This window comes from Lissotriton helveticus, chromosome 2_1, assembly GCF_964261635.1.
Source record: "Lissotriton helveticus chromosome 2_1, aLisHel1.1, whole genome shotgun sequence".
Lineage (NCBI taxonomy): Eukaryota > Metazoa > Chordata > Amphibia > Caudata > Salamandridae > Lissotriton > Lissotriton helveticus.
In genome coordinates, this window is record NC_136059.1 from 589316120 (window position 1) to 589341326 (window position 25207).

The 25207-nt window shown below is 44.0% G+C and overlaps 1 protein-coding gene across 3 annotated transcripts in view; it reads left to right on the plus strand.

Annotated features, from left to right (window-relative positions):
• LOC144818155 (uncharacterized) overlaps window positions 1-22752 on the plus strand; it is a 187365-nt gene extending 164613 nt beyond the window's left edge. The window contains exons 4-6 of one of the 3 annotated variants that reach the window (XR_013607054.1): window positions 15058-15172; window positions 16367-16551; window positions 22535-22752. Coding sequence is in view for 1 of the 3 variants with exons in the window: in XM_078675275.1 (XP_078531401.1) it covers window positions 15058-15172; window positions 22535-22586 (167 nt within the window). In the remaining 2 variants the exon portion in view is untranslated. The remainder of the gene's footprint in view (window positions 1-15057; window positions 15173-16366; window positions 16552-22534) is intronic. The other 2 variants (XM_078675275.1, XR_013607055.1) reach the window with 2 other exon arrangements.
• Window positions 22753-25207: the final 2455 nt, after the last annotated feature.

Here is a 25207-nt window from a genome sequence, read left to right on the forward strand (position 1 = left end):
TACCAACTAAAAATGTACAGATATAGTAATACATAAGTGAAATCACTAGTGAGAAAGAATTATACTAGGGGAGTTAAGTCGAAATATTGGTAGGTGTTTATCCTCTTGCCCCTTATACCATCAACACGACATATGAACTCGTATTAATCCATCAGAAGGTCATTTGTCACCACATGTTAGAAAGACATACCAAGGAAAGTCAGTACGCGAACGGATATTAGATTCGTATTCCGCCTTTATAAGTCGACCCGTGTCCATCAAATTGTGACTCCTCAGTGTCGGTCGTGAAGTCGACCACCTAACCAAAGTTCCTACAAATAAACAAAAGACAACAGCACACAATGAGTAGCCTGTTCTATAATTAGCACAAGGATCCTCACACTTTTTCTCCATCCGGTTGTTGCATGTTGCAACTAATAAGCCCTCATCTATAAAACAAAACTCCACTCCCCTCTCCTACGGGTTCAATCTGTGTGGAGAGTCTTCAGCTAATCGTTGCATTTAATGAACAGCGGTTGCACTATGTCTGGGAATAAACATAAGTAAATGTATCATATGTAAAATCGATACTAAGCGTGTAACTCCTCAATTGTAAAGCTTGTATAGGTATATACCAGAGATTGCAGAGTATACTGAAGCCAGGTCAAGCTACAAGATATCCCATGATAAGTATCAGCACCGCAATTAATAAGAATAATCAATAGTATGAGTTCTGTATTGAAAAAGAGAAAACACGGCAGAGAAAAAGAAAAATTATTAAATATTAGATATCTGTGATTGTCTTGGGTAAAGTTCTTGTAAAACTACATACCCTGCGTAGTAACTATTGCGACAGAATCCTCTCAAGGCATATTAACGTCATTGTAATTCTAAGTTGGTTGTATATTGCATCATCTGTCAGTGTGGGCTCATATACGTTGGAAGTACCATACGTCCACTTAAAGAAAGATTACAAGAGCATGTTAGAGCCATCCGTAACAATAACGCGAGGTACCCACTGGCATTACATTATAACAAGGAACATTCAGATATGGAAATATTGGGGATACAGTTTCATGGGATAGATATGATCAAACCAAACCCAAGGGGGGGGGTGACAATGTTATGACATTACATAAACTGGAAACCAAGTGGCTTATCAAGCTTAGAGCAGTGGATTTAGGATTAAACACAGATAGGGAGCTACATGTTTTCCTAAAGGATTGATGTAATTAACCCATGTGTGTTGTATTGGGTCTAACTGTTTCCCTGTATATATTGTCAGAACACATCTAAAACGTATTACATGTAATAGTTGGACCATTATGGTCAAGGAATGAAATATGAGGAATAGAACGTGGTGCCTTACATGTATTTATGTTGGTAAGAAACAAAAAGGGATGTGTTAAAAAAACTGTTCTTTGAAATTAACATGAATATGGAAGTTTTAGTACAGAAGGAATGCTTTTACTCTGATTACTACTTACCAAGTATACTTATGTTTAATTAGAGATAGAATAATAAGGTACTGTTGTGATACTAGCATGTATGGTGCTGGGAGCAAATACCTACCCCTTATGGATATTGTGTTCTACTTACTCTATTGAGAAATATGAAGCTACTCTTTCTGAGTAGGCTATGATTGAGGTATATGTTGTACTCAGTGGTCTGGCGCAAAAGAGGGGAGGATTTTCTTCGCATCCGCATTATGCTTAGTTGTATTTGAATGTAGTATTATGCATATGACAACTGCATATTGACTACTCATTATAGCTGACCGTTACGAGGGATTGCCAGAGCTAATATTTGGACGATGTGGACTTGTAAACCTTCGGGCTAATATTATCCAATGATGTACATTACAATGTGTTACATTAGCCGTTTTAAATTGGGCGAATTAACTCGCTGATTCTGAGTATAGATAATGGCATGATCAGCTTTACCATGCCATTCCATATGTCTGTTCATACCTGAGGACGAGTAAGCTTTTTTATGAGAAGTGTTCGGGGTTTGTGATTTTCAACCATCCTACAAGATGGCCACCGTGGTTTCGCTAACCTCTTAAGAATTCTATAATGAACCTTCAACATGTTTATCACGTGGTATAAGGGCGGGACTCTATTTGCACCTTAAATATGTTTGCGGGAACTCTATTCAGGTTGATATCGGTATTGGAGGCTGGCCTGCTATCTACAATTGGAGAGGTGAGCGGTGAGCAGGGTAGTTTGTCAAGAAGGGTTGCGGTGTGTTAATTACTAATCTTGGGTCTGGGGAGCTTCGGCAGTTATACGATGATTTGTTTATGTTTTACTATACGTATGGTTTGACATGACGCTATGCCGACCATAACTACCGTGCTGTTTGGCCAATGATTTTTATTGCTTTACAGACTTATCAAGGTCTTTGGTTACGTGCGTACAAATACTGAAGAGGGACCTCCACTCAACAATAGCGTTTAACAGATTAAGTGAGTTTTACGCATAAAGTTCTTTTGTCTCCCATATTACTTAGCGTAGTGAGATGTTAAGATCTCCACTATTTTAGTGTGTGCTCTCTATTTATTGAGCGGGTGCTTATTACCTTTCAGAGCGCAGTGGAGCGGTAGTCTAATAGTCTGACATGGCAAATTGAGCCTTGGTAAGTGCGACAGGCGCCTTCATTATCATTCTATATCGTGAAACGTCTGTTGCAATTGGATTGTATATAAAGGGGCTCTTTCACTCAATTTTAATACAGGCTAAAGGACACTTATGGGATCCAATTTTATCATCATAGTAGGATATTGTGTGTATTGACGTTAATATGCCTTGAGAGGATTCTGTCGCAATAGTTACTACGCAGGGTATGTAGTTTTTACAAGAACTTTACCCTAGACAATCACAGATATCTAATATTTAATAATTTTTCTTTTTCTCTGCCGTGTTTTCTCTTTTTCAATACAGAACTCATACTATTGATTATTCTTATTAATTGCGGTGCTGATACTTATCATGGGATATCTTGTAGCTTGACCTGGCTTCAGTATACTCTACAATCTCTGGTGAGGGATGATATATACCGATACAAGCTTTACAATTGAGGAGTTACACGCTTAGTATCGATTTTACATATGATTGTGCTTTATGTTTATTCCCAGACATAGTGCAACCGCTGTTCATTAAATGCAACGATTAACTGAAGACTCTCCACACAGATTGAACCCGTAGGAGAGGTGAGTGGAGTTTCGTTTTATAGATGAGGGCTTATTAGTTGCAACAGGCAACAACCGGATGGAGAAAAAGTGTGAGGATCCTTGTGCTAATTATAGAACAGGCTACTCAGTGTGTGCTGTTGTCTTTTGTTTATTTGTAGGAACTTTGGTTAGGTGGTCGACTTCACGACCGACACTGAGGAGTCACAATTTGATGGACACGGGTCGACTTATAAAGGCGGAATACGAATCTAATATCCGTCCGCGTACTGACTTTCCTTGGTATGTCTTTCTAACATGTGGTGACAATTGACCTTCTGATGGATTAATACGAGTTCATATGTCGTGTTGATGGAATAAGGGGCAAGAGGATAAACACCTACCAATATTTCGACTTAACTCCCCTAGTATAATTCTTTCTCACTAGTGATTTCACTTATGTATTACTATATCTGTACATTTTTAGTTGGTACTTCTCCCAGCATCAGGACTAAGCCTCTATCTGAATTGTATCAGCTGTATTTGGACTATGTATAGGTAAAAGTGATTCAGGAGTATGCTTATATGTTATGAACTGGGTAATTGCATAACAACAGTGTTTGTATAGGTTTAAGATAAATGTATTAATAGTGCTTATGTATGTCTCTCAGATATTTATAATGTTGATTTTGGCGTTGGTGGTTTTTCCTGAAAACTCAGACAATATAATGTGTTTTTTTTAAGTGTAAATACAAAAAGATGTAAAAAAATAAGTGTTTTTATATATTATATTTATTGCAATTTTGTTCTATGTTTCCAGCCTTGAAAAAGTCTCTATGAGATTAAACACGTGTTGGCGGTGTGAGCTGTGAAGTTTTTTATATGCTTATGGATACACAATAAAGAGTTGGAAGAACATGAATTGGTTTGGATCTCTGAATTTGGAGTTTGTGTGTAATAATGGACATTACATATTGTTGATTGTGGATGAACATAAGATACATTACTTTGTTTTGATACATTCTGAACACTAATCTAGGCTTTCCTAGATCAATCAATAATTGGACATTAGCGGGAGTGCTGTGTGGCCTGCTCTCATTTTCCTTTTGGAATCCCTTATGGTGGTGGTTGTAAAGTCAACCTTATAGACAAGCTATCCTAGGGGTAGCATGGACTAAGCAGTCTTAGGCTAAACTCAAGAGGGCATGTGAAGCCAGCTGTTTTACCATATGCAATTCTGTAATATCAAATGAAAGGACACCACACAAGTTATATATTACACAAATATATGTATTTATTACTAGAATAATCCTCTGTACTGTTTATGAGTGCAGAGGCACAAGCGTTTAAACAAAAGCACAGTTAAACATACAAAAGTTGCACAATTGTTGCCCATTCCTATCCATCGCTCATAGGAAGATCACGGTTCAAGCCCTGATAGGCTCAAAGCTGGACTATGCTAATGTGCTTTATCTGGGCCTTCCTGAGTACCTCCTGTCGCGCTTGCAGGTGGTGCAGAATTCGGGGTGCGAGCAATTTTTGGCCTAGGCCGGAGATCTCACGCCACGGGACTTCTGAAATCTCTCCACTGGTTGCCGATACGGAAACGCATCGCGTTTAAGGCGCTTACTATCGCGTTTAAGGCCCTTCATGGCACCGGCGCCCGTTATCTTAGAAATAGGATTGGCTTCCCCTATCCGTCCAGAGCCTTACGCTCAGCATCACTGTCACTGGCCACGATCCCGGCAATCAGGCGTGCTCGGATCAGGGGTCGCTCCTTTAAACATCTTGCGCCCCGAGCCTGGAATGCACTGCCATTGTCCTTGAGGAAGATGGAGAACCTGCTGTCATTTAGAAAGGAGCGCAAGACGTGGCTGTTTTGCCAATAATTGTCAGATACTCCCTTTCCGTGCCTTGCTGGATCTGATAGCGCCGGGACACTCTGCTTGAGTAGCTGAGCGCTCTACAAAACACCAGTTAACATAACATAATATAACAATTATGGATAAGCCCGGTGGCCACTCAAACCATATATTAAATAAGTGGTATAAGAACTGCTTTATGAACCATGGTAAGGCCTAGGGCCTTGGGAATCGCTGGGACTACACTGGAATAACTGTAGTTAGGACGGGAGTAGCCCGCGGGATTCAGGTGCAGCGCTAAAAGCACACGCATGCACTAATGCAAAGTCAATGGTGCGTAAAAGTTATAAAGTTACTGCTTTGGAAGTCTTCCGACTGGACTAGAACTTAGCCACTTAAAATTAGGACACTAGAGGTGTAAACCACTACAGGAGCACCGGTGTTAGATCGTTACCTCACCCACAGGAAGCGGGTGCATAGGTGCCAAAGTGTGTCGGGTTTCGTCGTGTAGATCTATGGAGCCTGGAGATGAAGATGCTGCAGGCAGCCAGGAGAGAAGAGTCCGGTTGGATCCAAGGGTGGATCGAAGATGTGAAGTACCTGAAAGCAGAGGGGACAGAGTCTGGGTCACTAGCCAGTGACCAGGATGGAACCAGGAAAGAACCAGGCGATGTCGGGCGCAATCAGGTGGTTGTCGAGAAGCTTGTTTCCGCTGCCACGTGGACTCTGGGGCACCGAGGATGACCAGGAGTGGATCACGAGCTGTCCCACGAAGGCTCTCGCTGTCGGCGGTGTTGGCTTCCGGATCGGAGTCAACAGGCCTTGGCAAATGCAACCCACGCAGGAAATGCAGACCGCTTCCTACTCGGACCAGCAAGGTCAGAGAGGTGGCTCCTTTTTAGGGGAGCGAGGGCCAGTCTGGAGCAACCAGACTAGCAGAGTAGTTTTAAAGATTCGTCGTCGTAGAGGCCACTAGCCAACAGGCAAGTGACCGGACAGACGCGTCGAGCAGCAAAATGCAAAAGGGTCCCACGCAGCACTCGGTGAGTGTGGAGGGGTGAGCTTCGGTGCACGAGCTGCTCTGGGCTGGGGCTTCTCAAACCCCAATGCACAGCTTCGAGGATACATCAGGAGCTGCACGGTCAGCACTTCGCAGTCTTTTCAAGATGGCCGGTCCCACGTCTCACGTCGCCTCCACGGGTCTCAGCTTTGCTGTGGCTGTGGATTGGGCTGTTGGATGTCTGGGAATCTGGTTCTTGTCGATCTCTGTCGCTCGAGCTCTGGATGGAGCTGCCACAAAGCAAACCGTTGGGCGCTGGATGGTGCCTGTTTGCACAAAGTGGTCACTCCTTGACCACAAGGGAGATTCTTCAGTCTTCCACGTCGAGTGGGATGTCAAAGTGTCCAGAGTTCTGTATCAAAGTTTCAGTCAGGATTATCTAATGCTCATGGGCACAGCTCCTACCTTTATTCCAATTCAAGGGGCTAGATTACCTGCTAGGTCCCTCCTATGGGTGGGACCCAGGAAGGGGGTGGTTACACCCCTTTCCCTTTGTCCAGTTTCGCGCCAGAGCTGGGGCTGGAGTGCCCCAGCACCGGTTTGAACTGGGCTATGCATGAGGAGCCTTGTGCCTCCCAGGCAGTGTCTAGTTTCACTCGCCCTGCCTGCCTCAATCCACTATCTCCTGTCTGGGGTGGTGTAACACCTCCCTGTGACAGGAAACCCTTTGTCCAGGCCTCCCCTGCCAAGTTTCGGTCAGCAGCAGGAGGCCAGACTTGTGCCTGTGGCAGCAGCATCCATTATGTGATGCTGAGGCTCTGGTTAGTTTTAACCGCATTTACTGTTACCCACATGTCTTAGCCCTCTAGAAGGGTGGAACGCTACCCCCGACGCCAGAACTGGCGAGGGGGTAGTATTCCAAAGTGTATGACATCTTACACGACATGTTTTGATAAAGCCAAACCAAAGTTAGCAATAACCGCGAGGATTATAATGCACTTAAGAGTATATGGTATGCAATATCCTGGAACAGCTATAAGGAAATGGTTCCGAAAGCTGCAGACAGGCTCAGCTCATGCTAGAGCACCATCTCACATAAAACCAAGCACTCTGCCTCCAGGATTGTTAAGGCCTGCCATAGGAGTGACTTATAGGTGCATATGTGTCCAGATATAGGTTTAGACATAGGTATACTATATCTAAGCAAGGGGTGATTACACGACCTTGCCCCAGCTGACTGATCAGCCAGTTGTGTCTGTTTGGATAGCCAGCCAGGGGTGGCAAAAGATATGCTGCAGCCCCTGGTAGGCCTTGGATGCACCTACGCCCTGGGTACCTATAGTACACTGTACAGGGGCTGATAAGGTGACCCAATATCCAATTGGTTATGCACCTAGGGTACATGGAGTCCATTTTAAAGAGAGAGCAGATAGCTTGGGGCCCTGATTAGCAGGGTCCCAGGCCAACTAAGTCGAAAACCAGCTAAACACAAGGCAAGAAAATCTGGGGTAACCATAGTCAGGTATCCACCCTCCTACACTCACATTTCTCCAATGCTTCTCACTTATATAAATACTTCATCTCAAAGTTAAAAATGTAATTACAATCACTGAAGCACTCCTACGCCATACATCACAAACCTTACACATTTGTAACTTACCTCTGAAATTCTTCGGTAGACTATGACAATTCTTCAATAATTTTCTTTTCCACACAATAAATGTAATGCACCACTATCAATAAGAAAGAAACAGTAATGGCAAATTTTCCCTCTCCTTTTGCACAGAAATGAATGTAAGTAACAAATCAAAATTCTACCTTATTAAAAAAAATCTAAAACCACTTTCTATTAGATATCATATTAATCATTTATTACTCTCTTCTAAAAGAGCCGAATCTGGTTCTGTAACTTAGTCGTGACTACACCGCAGAACCCCAGTGTAACGTCACGATGGTGTCGCAAACCATTACAGAAGTTCAATAAACCCATTTCCAATAATACTACTATTATGTTTTTTAACAGCATATCACTTCTCAACATACTACTGATTTGGGAAAACGTAATTTACAAACATATACCAAATATTTAACACTCCATTTTATATGTTAAAACCGCACTTTACTATAAACGCTTCCCCCATAGTGCTTCATCTTAGTTTCCATAGTAACAGTTTCTGCAATATTCAACTGTACCACTAGGTCAAAAGTTCACAATATTTTCAAATGCAGCACACTAGCTTCCAGCTCCACATACCAGGTGTGGTTGACTACTGCAAATTATTAGCTTATCCAGTCTATTGTACCTTTCAAACTTTTCTACATAACCAATCAGAAACATACTTGTTTTGCAAAGTAAAATGCAACCGATTTTCAAGTACACAATGTTTATGAACACCCAATGACTTATCTGCTTTTTGTTAAACCACATTCTGTCCACCATTTTACATACCTCATTATTCCAACTAACTTACTCAGCTACAGACATTTTTTGATTCCTTGAACACATCCCTGCTGAATGCTTACAGTAAGGATTGTCAACCATAGCTATATTTTCTGGGGCAAAAAGTATGCTGGAGACAGAGGTATTGACAAAGACCTGGGTTTGCATAATGTGGATATTAAACGGTTTGCACAGAGAGGATTAAAGTGGCACCAATTGCTGCCTTTTGTTAAAACCTTTTTGTGTTTGCAACCCCCTGACCTCATGATTGTGTACTGTGGTGGCACTGACCTAGACACACTGACTGGGGTAGAATTGGAAATCCGAATGAAGGATACCTTTGCACAATTGATATCGCTTTTCCCTTACACTGTCTTTGTGTACTCTAATATATGTCGAAGACAGAAATGGAAGTTATCGAATCAATTCTGTCCACAGATTGACAAAGGTAGGCATTTTCTGGATTTGCAAACTCATCACGGATCCGTAAAACAAAAGCACAAATTCAATGAACAACACCACATTTTACTTTTTGAGCTACGTTTTTTTAATTTATACATATTAAAATCAAACTCTGTAAATTTGAATGTAAGTATGTACTTCACTCTGAGTAGCTCTATGATAAGCTTCACAACTTTGTGAGTGGGTGTGTTGTTATTTTAATATTTATTTATTTATTCATTTAAGGTAGATACGCGACTTCACTGTGACGTTACATGGGGGGTCGCGCTGAGTACCGTGATGGGGTCGCGACTCCCACTGTGTAAGAAAAAAATAATATATATCTAATGATTAATGGAGTTTTCTCTTGCAGTTTGTTTTTGCACCGTGCTCCAAATGATTACATTGTGTGAGATGGAGTATCATCCATCTCCAGGACATCAGAACACCCCTGCAGAGGTATTAAAGTTCTGACAGACTGGGAAGCCCACATACCTTCTTTGCCGGGGTATGGTGCTTATTCTTCAGCAGATTTCGGGCAAAGAAGAGGAGCTTTAGAAAAGTTGTAGAAATGACAAGTTTTAGGGTTATCATATTGTTTAAGTAATATGCAGACCACAAGCATACAATTACCTGGTAATGGGTTCTTGCAAATATTTTCAACCATAGCTCCCACAGTACAACCACCTTTTAGTCCAAGAATTTCTCCGGTTCCTGTAACACCCATACCTACAGCACCTTTCTTCGTGGTATAGTCTCAGTTGCCTTTGGCCACACATGACCGATTTCCTGGTGATCCTCAAAAGAGGGGACATTTTAGTTCTCAGTGCACCTTGTATGTTTTCTCTCATTCAGCAGTATTCCAAATTCCAGAAGCCAAAGTAGCATTCATGTTATTGTTTCTTTCTAGAGACATTGTATCATGGTCAATGCCTCTAATGACGAAAAACGATCCCTTGATGTATGATATTGAGCAATTCAAATTAGGGCGCAATCATATATTTGATAGATTATTTGCAAAGTCTGTAGATCTAGAATTATTAGAGTTAGGACAGGGTAAATAAGATCTGTAAACATACCTAGCACAATTCCAATAGGTACTGGTTGAAGCTATTTGGCCATCTGAAACAAAGAGTAGCCATTTTTATAGGGAACTTGAGGATGAATTAACCAATATGGTGGCTCAAATGACAAATAGACCTACAATATATAATGCTCTGATTGACTTAGTTCTACATATGGAACATAAAATAGCTGAGCAGAACAGTGAAAAAGGTGCACTGAGAGCAGGGTTTGATTCTGGGAATGTAGCCAGCCAGAAAACCTACCAGATAAAAGTAGGCCACCATCTCCTGAATTATTTTTTTTAAACACCATTTTTATTGCAATTAGAGCACAGTAAGACAGTTCACTCGGATCATAGAAGAAGCAGGAGCATCAGCCTACCCCCAAGCTATTACACAGTTAATGTCCATGGGCATCGGTGAAATGCCACCATCTCCTGAATCTATGCAAACAGAAGCAATGTGTCTCAAGATCTCAAAAGAAAGAAACCCATTCCTGTTCTATGATTTAAAGAAATATTACTTCAAACAATGCTCAAAGAGGCCCAAGCTTAATTGGCAGCAACGTGATAAAGCTCAAGGGAAGGTAAGGGTCGCTTGTCTGAGTTATCTTCCTTCACAGACCTCAAACCAAGTAATTTTGAATATTGAACAGCTGGGACAACCTCACGTGACCTTGATTGTATCCTTACGGATAAGGAGCAGGCTCACACTAATTTAGATGCTGTGCTAGAGGTGGGTCACTGGAAATTTTTAGAGATATGGCTTTTGCAGACTTTTTAGGATTGACAACACAGAAGACACATTAACCAGGACTGAGGACAGTGGTGCAGCGCTCTTAAGAAAGATATATTGCCCATTGACCCCATTTTGCAAAACTGACTCCATTTTCTGTGCAGATTCCATCTTGTGTAACAGACTCCATTTCCTGTGCTCGCACGTAGCTGCAAAGTGGGAAGGGTATGTTTTCGCTCTTCACTTGTTTTTGCACCTCACTGGTCAGAGTGAACTGGAACATGTGTGGGATGTGTGCTTGGTACCCTTCAGGGCAGAGATTGTTATTGCTAGAGAAATTTGTGGAATGTACAGCTCTGTCTCGGAGTTAAAATACAGGGACCTGGCCAGCTTCAGTCTTGACCTGACACAGACCAGTACGGTCAGATCGGTTTTTCGTAACAGAAGAAGGTATCAAGAACCTTTGCCTCAAGTTGAGTAAAGGTATTAAAGGCAGAGAATCTTGGCACCCAGACGGGAGATCGCTTGTGGAGCAGACGTGTCGTCACAAGGGAATTTGGATCCCGATCGAACTCCTGCCTGGGCTGTCGAAGGGCTCCTCCAGCTTGAGTTGGCAAGGATGTTGAATGAACGATCGGTTAAGTGTTACTTACTTTGTGTATATAATTTCTAAGTTTCTCTGCTCCAGGTATATATGGTACATGCTATTTTGGTTTTTGCTTAAGCTACTTGGTATTTGGGAGTCTGCATTAACCAATATATTCTGCCTTCCTTTTCAAAATATTGGATTGACAAATATGTGTGTGTCACTTTAAATGCACCTGAATTTGTTTTTCTTGCCTCGCCTTAAGAGAGTGCTGGGTCTTGTTTTATCGCCTCGTCTTTTGGAAGTGCTGTTTTATTTGTGTTATTTAAAGGTGCAGCAGCGCATTTGCCTCCCCTCGGGAGTGCAGCATTTAAGTGTGTACGTATCGCACAATAGAAGTATGAGAAAAAGAGGGGGAGGGTTAATAAGAGAAAAGTGCATTTAGCTTTAGCAAAGGTAGGAATTGACTGGGACCCAGAAATGTAGGATGGAAATATTTGGGATTCTTCAGAATTTTCAGACTCTGTGGGAGAGTGTGATGCAGCTAGCAGCCAGGGTGAGTCAGAAGAATGAAAAATGGTTCAGGCACAGCCCATACATCTTTGAAAGATACAGAGTGGTCCACATTTTCCACAGGGGTTTGCATTGGATTCTATGGAGGATTTTACGCAGCAGGAGATTAATGACATTTTAGACAGATTCCGACTGTGACCCGGAGAATCTCTGCTTACATGGATGGTGAGGTTGTTTGAAATGGGAGCCTCCGGGGTGATGTTGGATCATGGAGATGCAGTGAAACTTTGCACACTCAGTACTGACCTTACAGTGCAGGAGCAGTTAAGGAATAACAGAGGCGATAATCAAGCTAACCTGTTACAATTGGCAGTGGTTGGATGCAATCATAAATACCCAGAGTCAGACTGCCCAGTGAATGATACACCTTGGTATACATTGAGAGATGCTATACAGAGTCCTAAGGAGGAAGTGATGAAAACTGCTATTTCTCTGGATAATGCACATAAGTTGATGGATGGACTGTTGACTGTGTCAGTGCGAAATAAAAGAATATGTTTGGCTCCCCCTGCTTGCAAACAAGTCATGATGACTTTGCTAATTAACCAGACTGGTAATAATTTGGCACAGGTGATTGAGGCAGTCCGTGAGTTGGGAGAGTTGGGGGACTGGATAAAGACTGAAAGAGCCTCCAGGTCTGAGACCCATGCAGACAATAACAGCCTGTCTAAAAGAGATATGTTTTTTACTTTGTTTAATGATGGAGTGAAGAAAGAGCAGATAGATGGAATAGAGACAAAAAGTATGTGGGAGATGTATCGGGAAAAAACGGTTGTAGAAGGAAGGAAGGAAGCAGGAGAATGAACAAAATAAAATGCAAAGAAAGCCAGAGGTGGATGAAGAGGAAAAGGAGGGTAAGAGAGCAGCCCATTTGAAAATGAAGGAAGAGAGATACTCAGAAAGTGAATGGCTCAGTGAGAACCGAAGGGAGGAGAAGTTCCCCCAAGAGTATGACAGGTTGTACCCAGATTTGACCTGGGCAAGGGTTGACAGACTGAAAGCAGATTAGGAAATAGGTCAAGCTTTGGTACAGAGATGGGCTCACAAAGACAATAGGCCTTATGTTGACCTAGAAATTAATTGGAAACATTGTAATGTTCAGCAGGCCCGAGCCCTAGTAGATAGCGGCGCGGAGGCCACTTTGATATATAGAAATCTGAAAAAGTTTACAGGGCAGTATTTCATAATCACAAGCTTAGGCAGAAAAGAGATGCCAGCTGTGCAGACAAAGGTCCAAATGAAAATAGGGAGAATACCAACAAGAGAGTACACTGTATTGATTGTGCCCGTCTCTGGATATATTATTGGAATTGATATCTTGAAGGGAATGACTCTGTATTTGGATGACAGGCACTATTAATTTGGATCAAAAAGGTACATTTCAATTGGCGCCGTAAGGGTGGGTCACTTGAAGATTCCTCCAGTGAAGGTGCCCCAGGCTACTAAGGTCATTCATTTGAAACAGTACAGAATTCCAAGAGGGCATGTGGATATCAGTGCAACCATATAAGACTTGATAGAGGCAGGGGTGGTGATTCCAATCACTACCACCTGGAACAAACCTGTGTGGCCTGTGCGCAAAAGTGACAATAGTTGGCGCATGACAGTTCATTATCGTAAATTGAACAAGCACACACCTCCTTTGACTGCTGATGTCCCAGATACCGTTACCTTAATTGAGAACATACAGAAGCATTCTGGGACTTGGTATACGACTATTAATATTGCCAATGCTTTCTTTTCTATACCAATAGCCCCAGACAACCAACAGCAATTTGCTTTCTCAAGGGGCAGTAGGCAATATACATTTAGAAAACTGCCTATTGTGTACTTGCACAGTCCTACTATCTGTAACCGGCTGGTGGCAGAACACTTAGATGAGGTATCAGTTATTCTTGGGGTACAGCTTTGCCATTACACTGACGACGTGATGATACAGGGAGAGACACAAGAGCAAGTGCAGATTCAGCTGGACAGGATTGTGGAGCACTTGCAGAGTAAAGGGTGGGAGATAAATCCCGCAAAGGTACAAGGACCCTCTCAAAGTATTAAGTGTTTGGGCTTTCAGTGACATCAGGGACACAGAGAGGTGGTGCCACAGGTGAGACAAAAGATCAAAGAGTTTGCTGTGCCACGAAATAGGAAGGAAACTCAGAGGTTTGTTGGATGTTTGGTGTTTGATCCCTCACTTGAGTCAGATTTTGGCCCTTGTACAAAGTTATGCAAAAGAAAAATGCTTTTGAATGGGGAGAGCAGCAACAAACTACGTTTGAATCAGCAAAAGAGGCTATACAGCATGCATTGCATTTGTGGTCAGTGCGAGAGAGGGATGTTGAACTGAATGTGAGGGTGCCAGGACAGTATGCTAATTGGAGTTTGTGGCAAAAGCAAGGAAAAACAAGGGTGCCCTTAGGATTTTGAACAAAGAAGTACCAGATGCTGGAGAGCGGGACATTCCCTTTGAAAAACAGTTGTTTGCATGTTATTTGGCCCTGGTGGATACTGAGCAGTTGACCCTAGGGCACAATATGATTTTGAGACCTAAGATTCCTATAATGCAAAGGGTGATACGTTCACCCAAGACTTACAGAATAGGACATGCTTAAGAAACCAGCATAATCAAATGGAAATGGTACATACAGGACAAGGCCCGAGTAGGTCCCAAAGGTGCTGCAGTGTTGCATGAGCAGGTGGCACATGTCCCAATGGGAGATGCAGAGGTGTTGCATGATGTACCTGAGATACAGGAATCTCCTGTGAAGTGGGGTAGGCCATTTGAAGAATTGTCCTTAGAAGACAGGAAGCATGTGGGGTTTACTGATGGTTCATCCAGGTATGTAGAGGCTAAAAGGCACTGGAAAGCGGTGGCATACAATCTAGTGACCAAGAAACTGTTGACCACTACTGGAGAGGGAAAGAGTAGCCAGTTTGCAGAACTATATATATATTCTGTATATCAAGCCTTGAAACAAGAATTGCCAGGAAAATGTCATATATACACTAACTCGTGGTCCCCTGACAATGGGTTAGCCATTTGGCTTCCCACGTGGCATGCCCCATAACTGGATGATACAGTCAAAGGAAGTGTGGGGTAAGGAGTTGTGGCAATAAATCTGGGTAATGCTACCGCAAAGCACACTTACTGTGTATCATGTAGATGCTCACTGTCCCTCCGACTCACTTGACCACTGGTTTAATTCCTTTACAGATGAAAAGCTTAACATTTCGGAGGCTGTGGTGGCAGCGCAAGATTCTGACCTGGTTGGGATTGCAAAATGGGCACATCAGAAGTGCAGACATTTCGGAGAGAACATTTCTTGCAGGTGGGTAGGGAATACAGAGATGCACATTCCCCTAGACCTGATTAAAACCACACTCCTGCAATGTCCTATTTGTCCGCATACCCAACATAGACCAGTCCCACAGATAGTGAGGCCAGCTAGGTAGAGGAAAATTACCAGCACAAATTTGGCAGATTGATTACATTGGGCCCCTGCCAACTAGTCGAGGATGTCAATATGTGTGCACAGCTGCAGACATATTTGATAGTATTTCCATGTAAATGTGCTACTCAGTTGAATACATTGAAAACGTTAGACTTGTTGATTTCGTACTATGGAATTCCACTACAAATTCAAAGTGACAATGAGTCTCATTTCAAAGGCAAATTGGTGCAGGATTCTTGTGCACAACACAATATTGAGTGGGTCTTTCACATTCTATACTACCCACAGGCTGAGGGCTTAATTGAGCGCATTAATGGACTGTTAAAAGATCAATTGAGAAAGTTGTCTGATGGGTCATTCAAAAATTTGAGAGATCATTTGAATGAAGCATTACAAATACTGAACAATAGACCCTTAGCAGATGCAGATTCTAACCCCAGCCTTGCAGATTCAGCCTCATGTAGCCACTAATACAATTCTCTAATGGAAGACAGCTCCCTGAGCTTTGGCTCAATACTGGGCGACACCAGAGACTGAAGGTCTTGAGTCGCATGCTTTGAAACTGTACAGACTCTGACCAAGAGATCTAGCGCTCATTGAGACAGGAGTGGAAATTCAGATACCCCTGGTGAACTTTGTCTTGATTGCCCCTCGATCTGGGTTGGCTCTCAGAGGCATTCAAATGCTGGGAGGGGTCATTGATGCTGGCTTTCAAGGTGAAATCAAGGTTATCCTACTGAACAGTGGAGACGCTGATTTGATAATACAAACTGGAGACAGAATCAAATAGTGATTATGCCAGTGTACGGAGGGATAGTCAAGAAGAGGACTTCTCCAGCCCTTCTCACCGTGCAAAGGGAAGAAGGGTTTGGCTCCACTGACAAGAATCCAGGGGTCAAGGTGTGGGTAGAATCTCCAAATATTCCCCCCGAACAGGCAGAAGTTATTGCAACAGGAAAGGACAATGTTCTATTAATCATGAAACCAGGGCAGGAGAAGTGGAAGAATGAGACTGCTGATAAATGTTACTTGCGAGAATGAATAATACCGGTTTGTTCTCTGTTCTTTTAGATCACTGTATGGCGTGGTTGTACTCTGCTTGCACTCGCTGGAGTGTGTTTGGTCATGTTCGAGTGGGGCTGGAAGGGACCGGGAGCCCCTTACTCCAAAGTGGCCAGCCCACAGTGCAGACTGGCATCGTTGCTGAATCGATCTGCCAACGTGTGGTCCTATCTTGAACAGACAGTTCTCAACAGGTCGTACTTTTTTGACGATCATGAAGAGCACCATTGATATTATTTCCACATGCCTAATAGCTATACCTACCCCCGTCAATGAACTCCTGTAGTCATTCAAATGCAACAAATGCAGTTGGGTAAACAACAGAAATGGCCAGATCGCCAAATTCATTGAATCAATCTGTTAACAGCACACCTAGTTAATAATCCTAAGCGGGCACCGTTTTCATTACGATCATTTTACTTGTTTGCATATCTTTTTTACAATTCAACATGTGCGAAAACAAGATACTGTCATCAGAAAGACTTTTTTACACCATTAATACAAACACATATTACACCTGTCCTAATCTTATATATACAAAAAAAGGAGCCTCCTGTTTTTTTGTATATATAAGATTAGGACTGGTGCCCCAGCAATCCATCATTTTGAGGCATCCCCCATTCCCTTTGATTATATGGTTCTTTATGAATGTTTTTTCATTTTCATTCGTTGTTGCATTTTCATTTGGTTGTAATATGTGTTTGTATTAATGGTGTAAAAAAGTCTTTCTGATGACAGTATCTTGTTTTCGCACATGTTGAATTGTAAAAAATATATGCAAACAAGTAAAATGATCATAATGAAAACGGTGCCCGCTTAGGATTATTAACTAGGTGTGCTCTTAACAGATTGATTCAATGAATTTAGAGATCTGGCCATTTTTGTTGTTTACCCAGTTAGTGTGGTCTAGGCCAGATAGAAAATTGACCCGAGCCTTTTTTGATTTCACAAATGCAGTTGGGGCAGTGGAGGAAAATTATGTGAGAACTCACTTGTCACCTTATGAGTTTTGCCGGTTTTGTCCAGAAACTACTGATGATACTTGGAATAATCTAACACTAGTGATAACGTACAATGTCACTGAAGGTGACATTTGTTATAATCTGACCTGCAACCCAATTAACATTGGCAAATGTGCTCAAATACGACTTGAAGGAACTGAATCGCAAATGACGTGGGAACAACAAATGTTATGCAAAAATCAAAATGAGAGTACATGTAAAACTATGCATAACAATATGACATCTAAAATTTTTGTATCTGCTGCCAGTCATATCAAACAGGATGTTTGAAAAAGGTGCAGGTTGTGCCATAACGCTTCATGGTTAAAGCTCACTGGTATTGAAAATCTGAGTGCGGACTGTTTTCCTATTGAGAACCACTGATTGGATATTTTTCATATTAATGAAGTTAAAACATTTTATTTGACTATATTTAAAGGGCAAATCTTAGGTGCATTGCAAAAAATAGGCTTTAAAATTACCATTAAAATCTTTTTTTTTAAATTTGCTTGAGACTTTTGACCCCCTGGAGAGATTTACAAGAAAACCTGGAGCATCACTAGGCCAATTACCTAAGTTCTGACACTCAAATTGTTGTACACATTCATGCAGGGGGAATAAGTTGATGATGGTAAAAGAAAAAAGGGTAATTTCACATTTTAGCTCCAAAATGGAAATTTTCTCACACATACAGCCTGAACGGCTCAACAGATTTACACCAAACATGGCATGAAAGTAGAACGTTTCTCAGGAAGTATGCATTTGTTGGTTTTGTGTTAATCTGGTAAGTACTTTTTGAGATAGTAACATTTAAAGAAGTGGCTGAGCAGGCTTTAATGGGTTTTCATTTTTGTATATCGCTGCTGTTTTAACTTAAGTCAAGACTTGTGATTCTTGACACAATTAGATTTTGTAGGAAATATGATTGGCTGGATGAGAGCTCTAAAACATTTTTTCTGGCAATCTTGCAATTTTACAATTTCATTATGGGAAATTCTTAATGGGTACCCAGAGGCATGGAAAATTCTAAACCAACACCAGAAAAAAAGTAATTAAAGTAGGTATGTAGTTGAGAGTCACGTGAGCTGCCTTTTTAGACGATGGAATAGACCACCTTTTTGTGGTTGCCTCTCAAATCACTACTGACTCTAGGGTTTCTTGGCTCTCAAATCATTTGACTCAAGAGTTTCTTGCAGAGCAATAAAATATATCAAAATCAAACACTTTAACAAGATTTTTGACTAAACGCAAAGAGTAAGCCCTTGCACCCAACTCATCCTGTGCATGCCCCAAAGCTACAGGCAGGGTGAAAAGGTGCCTGCACCCAATACCAAATGTGTAGAGTCATTTGCAATGCTCAGCAAGGGTTAATTGATGGCAGGGGGTATGGTGGGGGAGAATGCCTGCAGGCTAGCCCAGTACAGGAAGAGTTAACTGACAGCAGGGAGTAGTGGACAGGGTCTCTTTGTAGAATAGGTGCTTTTACAAACTTCCACAGCGCAGTTGGTAGATAGCAGATAGCTGGGAAGTGAGCCTGGCATACAGCCTTGCCCTCTGCTCAGCTCCTGCTAAACAGAGCCAGACGTTGAGAGCAGCAGGGAATGACTGATGCCAGGGAGTATGGCACAGGGTCTCAACTGCACACAGCTGAAGGCAGAGATGCTGGGCAGTGGACCTGGCCACAGACGAAGCCTTCTGCCCAACTCCCGCTGCACACATCTGAAAGCCATGAGCTGCTGTGGGTGGCAATTCAAGGCAGGTCAGATGCAGGGACTGGCCAGAGGCCTGGCCTTGCAGCCAGTCCCAATGCACACAGCAGAAGGTAGTGGGGGTTAGAAATTAAGTACTTCACAACACAAAACTATAAAATTCACTGAAAAACACTGTTGAAAATTGAGTTATAGTTCCAACTCAAATGCGACAAACCAATACATTTTGCCATTTAAGGTTCCCAAAGCTATTCCCTTCACGCTTCCCAGTTCTACAGATACCTCCAGCTACGCCATGGCTTCCACTCCCATATTTCAGAAGGCGTTTCCCTGCCCGAATATAGTCCGCCCGAAGCTCAGACCATGACTGGTGACATGGGGAAGGCGGGAATCTCTCGCATTTATCGTTCTCTTATCAATAACACCCCAAACACACTTTCACACCTCAGACAGATGGGCAGGTTGGCTTGGGTCCTATGATGACACTGATTGGAGAGACGCGCTGATGGCGCCTAAGACAGTCACGCCCTCAGCAAGGAATCGATTGGTCCAAGTATATTATCTTCATACAGCTTATCTAACGCCGCAGCGTCTCCTCCGCGCTGGACTCCGATTTTTTTTAAAAACACAGTTTTATTGATTTTTCCATAAGTAACCATCAATTCCATTACAATTATCAATCATTCCTCCCCCCATCCCGTCAATACTCCTCGAGATTCAATATGCAATTACAGTATTTCGATTCATATTCCCTTTCGTTCCGCAAGATATAACCTTAACATGCTACTTCTTATTCCGGCACTTCACTTTAACGGTTCGCATTGAGGTTACATGTTCCTTCCTTACTTAACCAATTAACTAACTTCCTCATCCCTTCCCTCCCCCCACCCTGTCCCCGGTGTGTCCTCCTATCATTCCTTCCTATAAATAAAGTGTGTGTTGATTTCCAGCTAGATCGTACATTTCGGGATACATTCCATTCCATGCTGTTCATTTCGCTTCCTCTGTACCTAATTGGTTTATCAGCGCCTGAACCAGCTCCTCCCATGCTTTCGCCGCTTCTAGCGCTTTTTGTAATATTCTGCCGTCGTGCCTGCCGCAAGCAAACAGTCCCCTCACTACCAGCCCATTTGCGGGATTCGGCCTTCCACCTCCTGACACTAGGTCCCTCTCTTGCCTTCCAATGCATCGTAATTTCCCTTTTTGCCAGCACTAAGACCATATCTATAAACTTACTAGTTGTCTTCGTTTTGGGGGTGTGAGGGAACCAATGGAGCACACAGACAGCCATATCAAATTCCAAGCTGCGCTCTGTAATCAAATTCAGTAAATCTCCCACCTCCATCCAATAGCTCCCCAGACTCACACAACTCCACAACGTATGTTCCAAGTCTGCTCCTACTACTGCGCATCTGGGGCACTTCGCGTTACTAGTGCTATAAAAGTCTATAATCTTACCAGGAGTCAAGTACGCTCTGTGTATTATGAAGAAGTGCACCAGCTGGAACCGCACATTTCTGGTCCCCTTCCAGGCCCTACGCAGTATATGCCGCCACGTGGCCTCCGGTATGATCTTCCCTATACTCCCCTCCCATTTCAAGCGCAGCGTATCTAGTGGGTCCAACCCTTCATTCAGCATTCTGGAGTATAAACACGTAACTGCCCTAAATGTACCACTCGCCATCACCACATACTGACATGCCATTGTTGTTTTAGGTTCCATCATTCCCTCCTTCCAATGCTTCTGCATCGCTCGCACCAGAGCCGCATGTACCAGAAAGCCACCCCTAGGGAGTTCAAACCTTTCCTGCAACACTCGATACGTTAAGAGCACTCCATCCTCATACAAATCCCCAAGGACTTGAATCCCTGCCTGTTCCCAGTCCCATAGCGATGCCCAGTCTCCTCCGTGCGGCAGCGCAGTAAGCATCCCCAATGGTATTTCCGGCGCATAGGGGTGCTGTACCCCCGCCTTCTTTTGACTTCTGTTCAACACTGCCGCAGCGTCCTCTCTTCCAAGGTGAGATCACCGAGTTCTATGCGCTGTTGCATTACTATGAAGGACAGGACATGTCTTGGGATCCCACTACCTCTTGCGGACTCAGGCCCCCTAAACTCCACTGCCACCGCTTGTGTAAGGATTTGTAGTTGCGCCGCTAAGTAGTACAACTCCATATCAGGAACCGCCAACCCGCCGTCCGCTCTCGGCCTCATCAAAGTCCGGAAGGTCACTCTTCTCCTCCCCGATCCCCAGATGAACCCCACAATCATGGATTTCAAGTTTGAAAACACTGAACATGGCACCCATATAGGCAGAGTTCTGAAAAAATATAACAGCCGAGGCAGTGCCACCATTTTCAATAAGGCAATCCTCCCCATCACTGACAACGGCAGTGTACTCCAGAAGGTCATGCTTCCCCCTCAGGGCTCTCACACACCTTCCGATGTTCCCCTCTAGGATGTCATTATGTCCATGATAAATATGGACTCCGAGGTATGCTAGGCGAGACGGCTCCCATCGTACTGTTAGTGGCAACTCAGGCGCCACCATCCCCGGGAGCACAGGAAATAAACATGTCTTATACCAGTTAACTTGCAGACCTGACACCTGTCCAAAGTCCAATAGCATCTGTGCTTCCCCAGTCAGTGCCTCACCCGTGTTCACCAGAAACAACAGCAAATCATCCGCATATAACGATAGACATTGCTGTGCCCCCCTGAAAACCAGTCCCTCGTACCACCGTCCCAATCGAGCCTGCACTGCCAACGGTTCTATTGCCAATGCAAACAACAGCGGGGAGAGTGAGCAACCTTGTCGTGTCCCGCGGGCTACCTCATATTGGGGAGAAATCATTTGTCCAACCCGCACTCTAGCTTTCGCTGACGTATACAGCACTGACGTCCATCTCACAAATCCCTCACCCAACCCAAATTTCCCCATGGTTTTATATAAATATTTCCATTCTAGGCTATCGAATGCTTTTTCTATATCTACTGAGAGTACTGCCGCCTGGGGCGTACTTCCAGATGCTTCTCCCAAGACCCTCAATAGTCTTCTGACATTGGTGGCAGTGTTCCGGGTAGGAATAAACCCTGCCTGATCCTCGTGTATCAGACTAGTCATATGCTGCGCAAGCCGCGATGCCAACACCCGGCTAAGAATTTTATAGTCCGTGGTCACCAATGACAGTGGGACCGACCGCTATATATTCCAACGTAATATTGAAGACAAACTCTCCAGTGTGGGCGTCTTCATGTGAGGCAACCTGTTTACGTTGGAATATATAGCGGTCGGTCCGGCCGGGAAGACGCCTCGCTGCTCAGAAGTGGCTCAACGGCGTTGGAAACCCACCGCCGCATGAAGGGAGAGCTCATGATTGCGGGATACAATAATGGCAGTGTGCTGCAGTTCTTTGCTTTTCCATTGACTCCCTTGGGACTAAATCATTGTTTTTAATTTTTTCCAGGCACGGCAGCACCCACTTGGGTTTCATCATGCAAAGACTTCAAGTTCCATGAGGCATTGAGCAGACACCCACTGGGGCAGGACTTGGGGGTTTAAATACGATTATATGAATGGCAACTGTGACTTTGGAATATGCCAGTGAACAAGGATACGAAGGTATCTGAAACGCTTATGGCCATGGGATAATTGATGGAAGGAATGAACTTATGCCACTGCAGCCTGCAATTAAATATTGAAGACAAACTCTCCTGTGTGGGCGTCTTCATGTGGGGCAACCTGTTTACGTTGGAATATATATATATATGTTCCTGTTTGCTGCCTGACAGTTTTGCTGTTTGTCTATTGCGTAGCAGGAGCTTCACGTACCTCATATATTATATATATATATATATATATATATATATATATATATATATATATACACACACACACACAGGGAGGTAGTCAGGTTGGACTCGAAAAAACCCACTATAATCACAATGAACCCCAAATACGTAATGATGTTATAATTACAATACTCAAAGGACACATTTCTCTCTCATCGAGATATTCAGAGAACACATTTGTAGAACCACCATAACTGACTGCTAAATTGAAGAGACACAGATCAACGTTTCAGGACAGAGCCCCATGGAATATTACCATTTAGTCCCATAAGGTGGGAAGCCAGCCGGGGAATAGGCACGATGGACAGAGCTAGAGCCTGGGAAACCCTGGTAGATGAGCTAATAACATCGGGAAAGGAGGACATTAGTGAGGCGGGTACTCCTAGAGCAGTAGATGCAGACCCGGACATTGGCCTTGAGGGTCAACAGCTTTAAAATGACCTCCATATCCTGGTGTTAACCCACACAACCTTTGAGACCCAAATGCATAGGTACCTGCAACCAAGCAGACGGCACACCATAAGTGTTGTAAAGCAACTCAAGGTGGGTGGTGGGACCGTTTTTGTTTCTGCGAATAGTTACCACTCTTCAACTGCAGAGGTTAGCAGAGCAACAATCTCATCTGTTATGATGACTATCAGTTTATAACAATATGCCTGCATGTACTGATTAAATGCCAATAAAATATGGTTAAAAAAATATATATATCTAAATCCCGTAAATACACTGAAGAATAAGATGCAGCTCGATCATTGGGATATAAAACTAGTTGATCCCGTGGTAAGTAAATAACTTGTCTGCTTTCTGGACTCAGTTGCATTCATAAATAAAGTTTCAGGTTTCGAGAGTGAACCAAAAAATAGGAAAGCGGTGAGCGTGGCCAAGATGGCGAGCGGGTAAGACGTGAGTCTTTGTCTCCCAGCTCCCCTTTGCCTTTCTCCGTCTCCAACAGAGCTGGGATTCGCCCGAAACCACGCAATTCAGCGACGGTGAGAGCCCAGAACCCACTGGGGCATCAGCGAGCCTTGTAGACAAGCGCTGGAATCCGTGGTGAAGAGTGCGGTAGCGGAGAAGCGTAGCGGGCCCGTCGGCCGAAAATGGCGGTGGCGCTGACCAGGGCGCAGAAGACCTAGGAGAGCGGGAGACCCCTGAGGAGTGCGGCGAGGGTCTCTGTGGCTAAGTGAGATTTCTGACACCCGTTGGAGCATCGGTGCGGCTGGGATACAGGCCCTGGCAGCCGTGTTGTAGAGAAAGAGAGAGCAGTGCGGCGGATCTGCCCCAGTGGCTGACAATGGCAGTGCAGACGGCAGGATAGCGGTAGGCCCACAAGCGAGGGAGACCCCCAGAAGTTAGCGGCGGGGGTCCCTGTGGAGCCGGGTCACCAGTCAGCACTTGCGGCCAGCAGAGACATCAGGGCTGCTCGAGTGCCATCCACCAGTACACATTACAGCAGACCGGTGGAGAATGTATCGGACGGGCCCTGTTGGAGGCGTGGCTGGGAGATCCCAGCAGTGCCAAATGAGCAGAAGGAAGGGGGGCCCGAATACCATCAAGGCACCTACGCAAGTAGGTCGGCAGAGGAGTGCCTGGAACGAGCAAGCGAGGCCCGAGGGCAGAAGGCCCCCACGATGCTTTGGGGAGCGGAGAGTGTGGCCCCTCTACAGGGAACACCCTTGGCGGCGGGTGAGGCTCGGGAGCAAGAACAGTAAGCGCAGCAAATGCAGACTGGATGGCAAGGGAGGGACTGCCGGCCTGAACCATAGCAGCGCGCACCAGGGAACGGTACGTTGCGCAGCCATTTGGAAAAACGAGGGGAGAGGGAGCCCCGCAGAGCCCAGAGACAGAGGGAACGCATCCTGAAAATCAAGGGGCCCACCAGAGACACATGCAAAGAGGCTCAGTAGAGTTAAAGGCACGGGGCCGGAGACATTGGGGCACCATAACACGGAGTGCATGAGTGGCCTGGGGGGGGGGGAGGAGGGGGGAGGACAGCCTAGCTACCGAGATTCCCTGGTCTTCAGGCTGGGAGCCGTAGACAGGTGGGATCCCAGGAGTACTGAGCTGTGCTCGTTCTAGTGGAGGAACCTGGGCGGCCTGAAATGGATGCCAAAGCCGAAGGAACTGAGGGAGTCAGGGGAGGAACCGACTCTCCACTCTAAAATACAGGGGCTCTGGGGGGTGCAGGAGTCAGCAGCCAGATCCACGACAGCACCAACAGTCGGTTTGAGGTGGGGGTCACCCCAGGGATTGAATTGCTCCATGGTGAACAAAAGAGGCCCCAGAGGAGA